This window comes from Mus pahari, chromosome 1 (assembly GCF_900095145.1).
Source record: "Mus pahari chromosome 1, PAHARI_EIJ_v1.1, whole genome shotgun sequence".
Taxonomy (NCBI): Eukaryota; Metazoa; Chordata; class Mammalia; order Rodentia; family Muridae; genus Mus; species Mus pahari.
The window spans coordinates 110,237,134-110,248,215 of record NC_034590.1 but is presented as its reverse complement, the minus strand read 5'-3'; the positions used below and the strand labels follow the sequence as shown (position 1 = coordinate 110,248,215).

The following is an 11,082-nucleotide window of genomic DNA, read 5'->3' as shown; positions in this document are numbered from 1 at the left end:
TGAGCCATCATGTGGTTGCTGGGATTTGAACTCCGGACCTTTGGAAGAGCAGTCGGGTGCTCTTACCCACTGAGCCATCTCACCAGCCCCCAGCAACTTATTCTTAAATGGGAAAATAAAACAAAAGCCCAAACCAGCCAAACCAAGCAACCAACCACGCAGAAGGTGGAATGCATCAGTCAAAGTGACAGTAAGTAACAGCAAGGACATCTTGGTTAGAATACGAGAGTGCTTTGGCTGTTTTTCTCCCTGTAACTTAAAGTATCTTCAAGAAAAAGTCAAAGAGGAAGTATGCCTACATTACTCTCTCTCACCTTTGTAGCCTGCAGATCCCCGATGTTTAATTTTAGAGCTCCGATGGCCGTCTTACACAAGATCACGGCTTCATCACTACTTTTTACCTGAAGAGATTAAAAAAACAAGGGAACCTCAGAAATTCAGGCACCAAACTTGCAAAGGAGACTGCTCCTTGGGCATCGACTTGCCTGAGACCAGGAACATGACTTCTGAGGGTGTAGACATAAATTACAAATCACAAAGATACTAAAGAATGCTTTTCAGACTCCATACTCACCTTCTCACGAGTCTTTTCCAGAAAAGTAAGAGCCACATTGGGATCTAGAAGAGAAACAAGGACAAAGTCAGAGCCACCGCCAGCAGCTTCTTACCAGGTAAGACATCTTTCGACAAGATAAGCAGGAACACTTCTCTCTCTCACACTGTACCCCAGTGGCCTACGTAGCTCAGGTTGTACTTCCTGCCCCACCCCAGTGTTGGGAGTGCAGGTGTGCATTACTAACCTGGCCAATTTGCTAATTTCAATTATGAAACAGGGGCTTACCGGTCATCTGTCTAACCACATGGAGAATTATTTCTACCAGGGACAGAGGGTTTACCCTGAAATAAAAACCATCAGTTTTTTAGTGTTAAAAAGCGCTAATGTACTCGTTTTCAAAGTGAAAACTGACAAAAGGGGATTACCTGTGCTCAAACTCACTGATGAAGTTTTCATAAAGCTGCAAAACCAAAGACAGAGAATTAGTACAGAATGAGCTCCCCTGTGAGAAACCAGACTCCAAAGGCTGCGTCTAGTTACAGAGGCAGCACTAAGACTGGCGAGTTATTCGAGTGTGCTAACCACAATGCCCACCACACAGACAGCACTGCCTAACCCTTTGTTGAATGATGGGCTTATCTGAGGCCACATAAAAGATCACCAATGGATTATTGAAGAAAACCATAACTCCCAGCTTTGAGAATCAGAGCACTGGTCTACAAGCATCTTACATAGCTGGGTGTGGTGGCTCACACCTTCAGTCTCAGCACTTGGGAGACAGAAGCAGTCAGATCTCTGTGAATTTGAGGCCAGTCTATTCTACAGAGCTGGTTCCAAGTCACCTAGGGTTACACAGAGACTGTCTCAAAAAACCAAACAATTAAAAAAAAATCTAAATATTAATTCCTACATTCTTCCTCCAAGGTATTTCAAGTACAGCTGAATCAGTGTGAGATATTCTTTTTTTTTTTTTTTTTTTTTTTTTTTTTTTTTTGGTTTTTCAAGACAGGGTTTCTCTGTGTAGACCAGGCTGGCCTCGAACTCAGAAATCCGCCTGCCTCTGCCTCCCGAGTGCTGGGATTAAAGGTGTGCGCCACCATGCCTGGCTAGTGTGAAATACTCTTAAACAAACAAAATAGACTTCCTTCAGATTTCAGAAGGCTATAGGCCTTCTAAAGGCTCATATTACCAAGTTTCTTAGCCAGTCAGCACACAGGAGTATTTCTTCAGACACTAGGCTAGTACTGTAGACACACCATGTGTGTCAAATGCTGAGCTTCCAAGGTGCTCCTACACTACTGGAGAAGGCAGAACAAATGCTGATATTCTTAAGAAACACAGAAACAGGGCTGGTGAGATGGGCTCAGTGGTTAAGAGCACTGACTGCTCTTCCTACGGTCCTGAGTTCAGATCCCAGCAACCACATGGTGGCTCACAACCATCCGTGATGAAATCTGATGCCCTCTTCTGGTGTGTCTGAAGACGGCTACAGTGTACTTAGTTACAAATAACAATAAATAAATCTTTGGGCCGGAGTGAGTAGAGGTCCTGAGTTCAATTCCCAGCAACTATATGATGGCTCACAACCATCTGTACAGCTACAGTGTACTCATATATTTAAAATAAATAAATCTTTAAAAACCAAAAATACAGAATCGGGCTGGAGAGGTGGCTCAGCGGTTACGAGCACCTGTTGCTTTTGCAGAGTTCTCATCATTCACACGATGGAGGATTCATAACCATCTGTAACACCTATTCCAGGGGATCGCTCGAATGCCCTCTTCTGATCTCCGAGGGCACCAAGCATGCCTGTGGTGCACATACCCATGAAGGCAAACCATTCCTACATACAATAAAAACCATCACAGAAAGAAACAAAGATGGGGAGAGGGGCATATCAACTGAAGACTAGAAAGCAAAGAATATGAAAATATACCACTATGATATAGAACATGCAGTGTGTGATTTGTCATTCCCACATAATTCTGAAGATAGAATACCCAGCAAAATCCTTATGCTTACAAACAACTGCAATTTTTTTTTTCCCCCCGAGACAGGGTTTCTCTGTATAGCCCCAGCTGTCCTGGAACTCACTCTGTAGACCAGGCTGGCCTCGAACTCAGAAATCCACCTGCCTCTGCCTCCCGAGCGCTGGGATTAAAGGCGTGCGCCACCACGCCCAGCTGACAACTGCAAATTCTTAAGGGTAGTAAAATGTCAAACTGAGAAGTAAAAAACATTTAAAAAAAAAATCTTACTACCCCAGGAGGTAAGGTAGTAAGGGGTAAGCTTCACAATGTATTCAGGAGAAATAACTAAAGCTACAATTATAAACTATCCCTTTCAAATTCAGATGATAACAAGAAAAGTTCCAGAAAGAAGGCTTCTGGTGAGAAAGTCCCTGGGTATTCAGGAATCTGACGAAGTATGGGAAAGAGTGTTTTTATTTTTTCTGCTGACAAAATTTTAAAAATGCTCCATTAGAGAGATAGCATAGTACCGCGTCCCCCTCAACACTCTCACCTCCAAATGAAGAGGCATTCTCTTTTCTATACTACTCTGGCCAGAAATCTCTGGGCAAGCGGAACCCTTGTGGGCTGGGAGAGCTGGGAAGTGAGGCGAGCCCTTTAAATCATCCCTTTCCCTAGCAGTCTTGCTGTGTAACCCAGGTTAGCCTTTAACTAATGATCTTCCAGATTCAAGTTTCTAAGTGCTGGGATTACAGGTGTGCCACTGGTCCCTTTTGGTGTTGTCTTGTGAGGTGCACAGGGCCTGAGGATGGAAGCACATACTTCCAGTGAGCCATTTTCCCAGCTCTAGTCTAAATTTTTAAAAACCAGAAAGACTGTTTCAATGTTCTGATTTATTAGCTGTAACCTATGGTGATTTATCTATGTCTGCTATTACATATGAGAAAGAGAGAGACTTTCTCAGTGCTATCATGGAAGGGTCCAGAGCTTACAGCAGTCCTTGGCACAAAGTGATTGCTGAAAGCACGTGGGAGGCTAACGACTGGTGGACTGTGAATCCAATCCCAGTCTGGTTACCAGAGCAAGTTCCAGGCCAGTCAGAGCTACACAGCGAGACCAAATCTCAAACAAGCAAACAAATAAACACACACACACAAACCAAGCAAGTAAAAATTCGCTGGAGAGATGGCTCAGTGACAGTTAAGAGCATTTTGAAGACTCAAATTGGGTTCCTAGCACCTACACCAGTTGGCTTACAACTGCCTGCACCTCCACATCCAGGAGATCTCTTCTGGCATCCTTGGGCACACACGGTAAAAGTAAATAAAAATTAATAATAATAGCTCGTAATTATATTCAACATAATCTGACCTGTCTGGTAAGTCATTACCTTAATGAGACCGTCTCCTTGGGCAAAGCACGGGTCCTGCACAAAATCAAGCACCTCAAGTGTCAGCTGATGCCACAACCTACAAAACAAAAAGCCCCCAGTCCCATATCCTAATGTCAAGTAACAGATGCCTTCAGCCTTGATGGTCCCATCAAACACCAAGGACTACCCAGGTTTCACTGCACAGTACAGTAGTTAAAGCAAGTGCTCAGTAGTTAAAGCAAGTGCCAGCTAATTCAAGCCCATTTCTTGACTGACTTTGCTTGCACGCCCTAGTCACTTATCCTTTCAAGACTCAGTTTTCTTAGGTAACAATGGAGAACACTTATTGAGACAGCATCAACACCCACTCTGTTGTTGGGTGTCAACTGGAAGACTTTGGAATTCTACAGCTCTATTTTGAACTCTGTGTTCTCTTACTTATGAGCCGAATACCTCACAGAATAGAAAACTGATATTCAATCTCATCTGTCAATGGGAAGGATGAAATAAGCCAATACTTTTAAAAAGCCAATATATGTACCTTTAGGACACTGAAATAGCACATTTCACACCAAGACTAAAGGATAATATTTGATAGTAGAGATAAAAGTGTCTTGTAAAACACAAAATGTTACACTATATAGGCGGGTACATACTAAACATTAAAAAAATTTTCTTGAAATCACTAAGAGTTTTAACTGCTGAACATTTGTCATGTGGAAACGTTCTGAAAAAGCTGTTTCTTCATAGGCAAACACTTATATATCAAAGTCAGCAATTCGTAATTGTTCTTATCATAGCCAGTAAGGCTGGAACGCAGGGAGTCTAGATACCCTGGCAACCGCTCTGCTCCTTAGCTATCGACCGCTTTCCTCCACATCCCTGACCCTCCGGACTGATCAGAGCCCCTGGCCCTCCCACAGTCTTCTCCCTCCCGCCCCAGCCTCAGAGCTCACTTCTTCGTGTACAGCTCTTCCAAACGGTGCCAAACGGCAGCCTGGCCCGGCCCAGAGCTCTGACTCTGCTGTAAAAAGGCCGGCACATCCTTCATGATTGCAGAGAGCTGGGAACAACACAAGCAACTAAGCAGTCAGAACCGGCAGGGATGGCGCACGGAAGTGCTCGCTCACTTCCGGCACCGTGAGTGCGCGGGGCATGCTGGGAGCGTCCCACTAGCCTCACGGGTTGCGGTCGTCAAGGTAACCGCGTTCTTGACTTCCGCCAAACTTCTCCCGGGTTTCTGTCCCTGTCCCTTGAGGCGTGAAAGAGTAGAGAGGTGCCTGAGGACAGCTAGCCACCGACTGGTCCCGTAGCCAAGCCTGCAGACGTGGGTCCTCTGAAACCGGATGGCGTTTGGCGAGGACTAGGTGTGATGCAATTCCTGACCGCAGTAAGCGCTCAGAGAGCATTAGTTATCACCCGCCTGCTCAAGGAGGTTGAGAGCAGCGTAAAAACGATGAAATCTCCCGGTTTGGCTTCGCAACCAATAAGAGTTCCACAGAAGGGGAAGCTGCCAGCACCAGGCATAAACACAGCCTTCCACACATCGGGCTAACGTGCCGGTGGCTAGGCCGGGCACGGCGGAGGGAAGGCGCGGGAGGGCGGGACTTGGCCAGAGGGGGGCGGGAGTAAGAGTGCTGAGAGGGCGGGGCTTGGCTCACGGGGGCGGGGATTCGGATGGCGCTTGACCCTCTAGGCGCCGTCGTCCTGCAGAGCATCATGGCGCTGAGCGGTCGACTGGCATTGGCGGCGCTCAGACTGTGGGGTCAGGGAGGTGAGCCACGGCAGGGGAGACACGGGATCCCGCAGACAGGCTGTCAGCGGCGTTTTAGGGACGGGTAGCTGGAAGCAATTGTGGGAGTAGGACCCGGCAGGTGCGCCCTTCCACAAGGTTCTGACCTCATCTCCTTAAAGGTGTTTTTCTATGTAGCTATTGCAGCACAGTCTTTGAAATATTTTATAGAAGTTCGTTGTATAGATGTCTTATAATTTATATCACTGTTTCCTTATTGACTACTTTCTAATCTTGAATTATTACAAATAACGTGATAAATAACCTTGTTTGCACCCCATTTTGACCACAAATTCTCAGTAGACTGCCTTGTGTAAAGTTACATGGTTTGTATTGTTCCGAGACTGGTCTCTTGTTCAAACTGGCCTTCAGCTGGCTGTGTGAAGAAAGATGACCTTGAACTCCTGATCCTCCTTGCTCCCACCTCCCTTCTGAGATTAGTCACATGCCACCACATCCAGCTGTTACTTGTATTTTAATTGTCCCCTGTAAAGGTGGTGAAACTAAAAATTTTACCAACAACCATACTGTCTGCAAAATAGCAACATGGTTCATATAGTCCTGAGAGTGATCAATAATAGGGATATTTTCAGTTTGAAATGAGTGAGTTTATTAAGTTAGAAATCATCACACTGCATATTCAAAAAAAAAAAAAAAAAAAAAAGCAGAAATCTATTGGCTATCTTTAAGGTAGCTCGGAATTCCCAGTAAAGGAGAGTCCCTGCCAGAACAGAGTGACCCTTTCAGTGAGTTTTTGTTCGTAAAGCAACAGATGGAAGTAATATCAAATTGGACACTTGCTACATCTAACAGAAAGGGCAGAGAAAGTTGAGATAGTCAGTTGGAGTTCCCAGGTGAGCTTTTCCTCTGTCTGAGCTTTGGGCTTTCCTTCCCACTGGAGGCACTTTCTTTCCCTTGCAGGCACTTTCCTATACTCCTATACTGGGATAAATTCTAGTGACCTCCACTGGAAACGGTTCCCCTTCTGTTCTCAGGGTACAATCGTTTTCACTCTTGGGCTGTTTTGCTGTTCTCTCTGTCTCTTTACACAGTTACGGGAGCCAGCCCTCCAGACTTTGGACTTTGAGACAAACATGGGTCTGGCATGGGGGAAGGGGTTGTCGGCCTTGCCTCCAAAGCCATCTTCTCAGTGAGCTCAAACAATGCAGGACAATTTATCAATATAATGCACAATTTTTTTTTTTTTTTTTGTCAGTGCTGGGTATCCAACTCTGGCTTTGCACTTGTCTGGTAGGCTAGCATGGTACCACTGAACTGCATACCCACCCTGGAGCCCTTACAGTTTTAGGGCCCACAGTTGTTAGCAAAGAAATGTAATGGAAGAATATTTGGGTAGACAATGGTCTAGTCACTTGATGTGGGGAAGACTTCAATAAAGAGTTGTTCATTTAGGCTACGGTTCCAGAGCTTTTTCTCTACCAGACTTCTGGGGGCTGAGGATAAAGCAGGGATCAGAGAAGACACTCTAACTTGTGGAAGCATTTCTAATATGAGATCATCTGTAAGACAGTCTGGCTGTCATCAGCCCTAACACTGGAGCCCTGGGATGTCTGTGAGGAGGATACATTTACAGAGCATTTCCTCTGCTCTTGATTTTAAGACTTGGGACTCTTTTGTGACTTCATCTCTCTCTCTCTCTCTCTCTCTCTCTCTCTCTCTCTCTCTCTCTCTTTGAGACAGGGTTTCTCAGTGTGGCCCTGGCTGTCCTGGAACTCACTCTGTAGACCAGGCTGTCCTGGAACTCAGAAATCCGCCTGCCTCTGCCTCCCAAGTGCTGGGATTAAAGACATGTGCCACCACTGCCCAGCCATCCCCTCTCTCTTTACAATGTCTCAGGTAGTACTCAGTACTAGCTTCTGGGTTTCTTCATCTCAGGGGCTTTCCATACCATGTAGATGTACTTTAAGTTATATCTTAAGTGTGTTGTTAAATATTTGGTAAAATTTTGTCCACATATATGTCAGTCACTTGCAAACTTTTTTTGTTTGTTTGTTTGTTTGTTTTTGGTACAAGTGACTAAAAATGTCTTTTATGTTCCCTGAGTGATGTCTGGTGGTTGGCAGACACTCAGCAATGGTCACAACTTTTCTGTTGTCCCTTTTGTATTCTCATATGGTTTGTGATTAAGAGGAGTTCAGAAAATATTAGGGCAAAACCTCTGAGTGCACTGCCCTGGTGCCCTGTGCACTGGGGTGATAAGTGACAGGTGTGTTGGAGCCAGGGCTTGCTTGCTTCTTCTCATTCTTGTTTTCATCAGGAGACCTCTCAAAGGGTTTCGTTGACTTAGGGCATTTGCCCCTAGGACCTGGCGTGGACTTGGCTTGCTGGTGGGGTTTGCATTCAGGCTAAGTTTTAAGTGCCACTTCCAGAAGTAGCCCCCTTGCTTCTCACTGAGCATTTCCCCCCACTGTATTTTGGATTTATCGTGTGTGCTTGCAGGAAAGTAAGGGCGCCCATGAAATGGGGCGATTTTGTCTTTTGTGTGTGTTCCCAGCTGGGAACAAGGTTCCTTCCAAGGGAACAAAATCTCTTGTCTGAGGCTTCTCAGTGAGGCTGTTGTGCTTTTGGGGAGTTCTCTTTGATTCCTCTGTCCTGATGGACTAGAGGGAGCAAGTGCCTCTTATCTCCACCATCTTTATGATTAGGCCCCCACAGGCGTTCTAAACTAAAAGGGCCAGGTTGCCATGAGGAAGAGACAGAGACAAAAAGGCAGGAGTGCCGAGAGAAAATAGAGAATGCTGGGAAACAGATCCTGGTGAATGTTCTAGTACAGGTGTTCTAACACTTGCTCTGCAACAGTAAGAGGCCGCCTAGTACAATGCTTAGATAAGCCAGTGGACCATCAGTCAAACAAAAGCAGGTTTAGACTGGGTCCCAGGGAGGACTCTCATGCATCTATCCAAGGAAGTGACACAGATAGTTGGACAAGGCCTGTTCTGGCCCTTGACACTGCTCTTGATGACTCCTCAGATGGGACGGGATCATCTCACACTGAGTGCCTAGACCATGGCATGAGGCACAGTTCTTCCTCAAAGTGAATAATGCATAGCTTACTGTGAACCCTGTATGAATGTCCGTGCCCTGCAAACACAGGCTCGGGTTACGTGTAATAATCTTCACTTATGGAAGGGGTTATACAAACTTTCAGTCTCAGAACAAAAGATAGTCAAAAATTCACTCATTTAGTGACTATCAGTGGGAATGTCAGGCAGCAGTAAAATCTCTGCTGTAGGTTTCAGATTCGATCTAGCGGGAGATTTAGCTCCTGGGCTAGTGGAAGCTTGTGATCTTTAAAGTCAAGACATTCCAAAAGTCTTACTTCATAGTCAAAAGGATGTTAGGTATCCTATCCAGGGGACTAAAGATAGCTCAAGATAAGTTTAGCTCTGGATTTGCAACATTCCAACTCTAAAGTTCCAACTGGTCAATCAGCTGTGGTTTTCTCAGAGCCCTTCAGCTCACACCACTGGTGATGAGAATCATCAGGGAACCTGTCTGTAAACCTGTCTATAAACCAAATTTTTTTTGCCCCCCAAGTAAATCTCGATTCTTGATGCAATATGGTTCCGTGCTTTAGTTGGTAGTCACGTGTGGTGGGAACGTGGTTGTTTGGACGGCACTGGAGAGGCCATGTCCACCTTTGATGGTGGGAAGAGTCCAGCTGCACTCATTCTTGCTAGCCTAAGACTGACTGTTGCCTGCTGCCTTTCTTCTGTGCTCTTGCTGTCAGTATTACAGGTGGGAGAAGGCCCATATCCCTCTCCGTGGGAGCCTCAGGCGGCTTTGGATGTGGAGGAAGCAGTGAGAAGAAGCTCTCTCTGCAGGATGTAGCGGAGCTGCTTCGGACCAGAGCCTGCAGTAGGGTGGTGGTCATGGTGGGGGCCGGCATCAGCACACCCAGTGGCATCCCGGACTTCAGGTATGCTGCAGTTCCCTTGGATGTCATTTCCCCACTGTCTTCTGCAGGGCTCAGCCTTTCCCTTCTCTCTGCAGATCCCCAGGGAGCGGTCTCTACAGCAACCTTCAGCAGTATGACATCCCGTACCCTGAGGCCATCTTTGAACTTGGCTTTTTCTTTCACAACCCCAAGCCCTTTTTCACGTTGGCCAAGGAGCTATACCCTGGGCAGTATAGGCCCAATGTCACGCACTACTTCCTAAGGCTACTCCACGACAAGGAGCTGCTTCTGCGACTCTACACACAGAACATCGATGGGCTTGAGAGAGGTGAACCTTTGGCCCCTTGCATGTCTGTGCTTGTTTCTCAGGACTGACTGTGGCCTAGTGTTTATGTCGGCCCTGGGACTGTTGCCAGGCAGCTGGTCATGCCTTTACCACGTCTGCCTTTGAGGCCACATGGAAACCTCTGTAGGCCTGTCTCCCACACTCCTTCTGGGTTCTGAGTTTTAAATGGAACTAAAATTCATACTATTTTTAATCTAGTGTGGATTTCCCCCTCCTCTCTCTCTTCTTCTCTCTCTCTTCCTCTCTCTTCTCTCTCCATCTCTTTCTCCTTCCCTTTTTCTTCCCTTCCCTCTTTCTCCCACTTTCCTTCCATCTCTGGCTCCCACCTAAGGAACCCTTAGGTCCTTCCCTCCATTTCCATGAGTGACACATGGCCAGGCCTTGTTCTCTGTTCCCTCCACCTCCTCTTTCACCCTCAGATTATTTTCAGGCAGATAGCTCACATCATGGTGTTACTATAGAATCAATGTCTAGATGCTTATGGATATGTCTGGAAGATAAAGCCTTGTTACATCATAGCTCTGATGCCATTATTCTGAAGAGCCACCAACATTTCAGTGTTGTCCAAGTCAGTCAATGACATCTTGGCTCTACTTCACACCAAGACAGTGTAGTTAGAGCCTGAGTACCCTGGGGGAGGTGCTGCTGCTTCCCCAAGATGCAATATGCAGGCCCATGGCAGATCCAGCCACTCTCCCATCCTGTGGAGTGCTGTGGTCTGAAGTAAGACATCACATTGCTGGACAGGATTCCTGTGAGAAGGAATCTACAGCCCAGAACCAGAGACAGTAATGAGCACCCCAAGTCTCCCTCTAAGCAGAAGGAAAGGTTTTAGGGGGAAGGTAGGAATTTCTTAGCTTTGGGTTTAAGTACTGCAGTTACCAAAGAGCAGTAATGAACTTCATGAGAACCCATTTGTTGCTGTGAGGAGGTTCTGCTAGAGCCCACACTCACCTCAAATCTCAAATGTACTCCATAGCTCCATAGCTCAGACTGTCTTGGGGCTCTCAGTTCTTTTTTTTTCCTTTGATTTTTTGAGACAGGGTTTCTCTGTGCAGTCCTGGCTGTCCTGGAACTCACTCTGTAGACCAGGCTGGCCTCAAACTCAGAAATCCACCTGCCTCTGC

General features: G+C 46.1%; 2 protein-coding genes across 2 annotated transcripts in view; one reads left to right on the top strand and one right to left on the bottom strand.

The window, feature by feature from the left end:
- The window catches only part of Psmd13 (proteasome 26S subunit, non-ATPase 13), a 14,792-nt gene extending 9,366 nt beyond the window's left edge, over positions 1-5,426 (bottom strand). Inside the window, exons 1-6 of the mRNA XM_021194548.2 lie at positions 4,855-5,426; positions 3,917-3,995; positions 982-1,016; positions 842-897; positions 575-618; positions 315-401 (exon numbers count right to left, since the gene is read on the bottom strand). Of these exons, the coding sequence (XP_021050207.1) occupies positions 315-401; positions 575-618; positions 842-897; positions 982-1,016; positions 3,917-3,995; positions 4,855-4,949 (396 nt within the window). The 5' untranslated portion in view covers positions 4,950-5,426. The remainder of the gene's footprint in view (positions 1-314; positions 402-574; positions 619-841; positions 898-981; positions 1,017-3,916; positions 3,996-4,854) is intronic.
- A 149-nt stretch (positions 5,427-5,575) lies between these two features.
- Positions 5,576-11,082, top strand: part of Sirt3 (sirtuin 3) — a 22,581-nt gene continuing 17,074 nt past the window's right edge. Inside the window, exons 1-3 of the mRNA XM_029536067.1 lie at positions 5,576-5,672; positions 9,450-9,630; positions 9,705-9,937. Of these exons, the coding sequence (XP_029391927.1) occupies positions 5,576-5,672; positions 9,450-9,630; positions 9,705-9,937 (511 nt within the window). The remainder of the gene's footprint in view (positions 5,673-9,449; positions 9,631-9,704; positions 9,938-11,082) is intronic.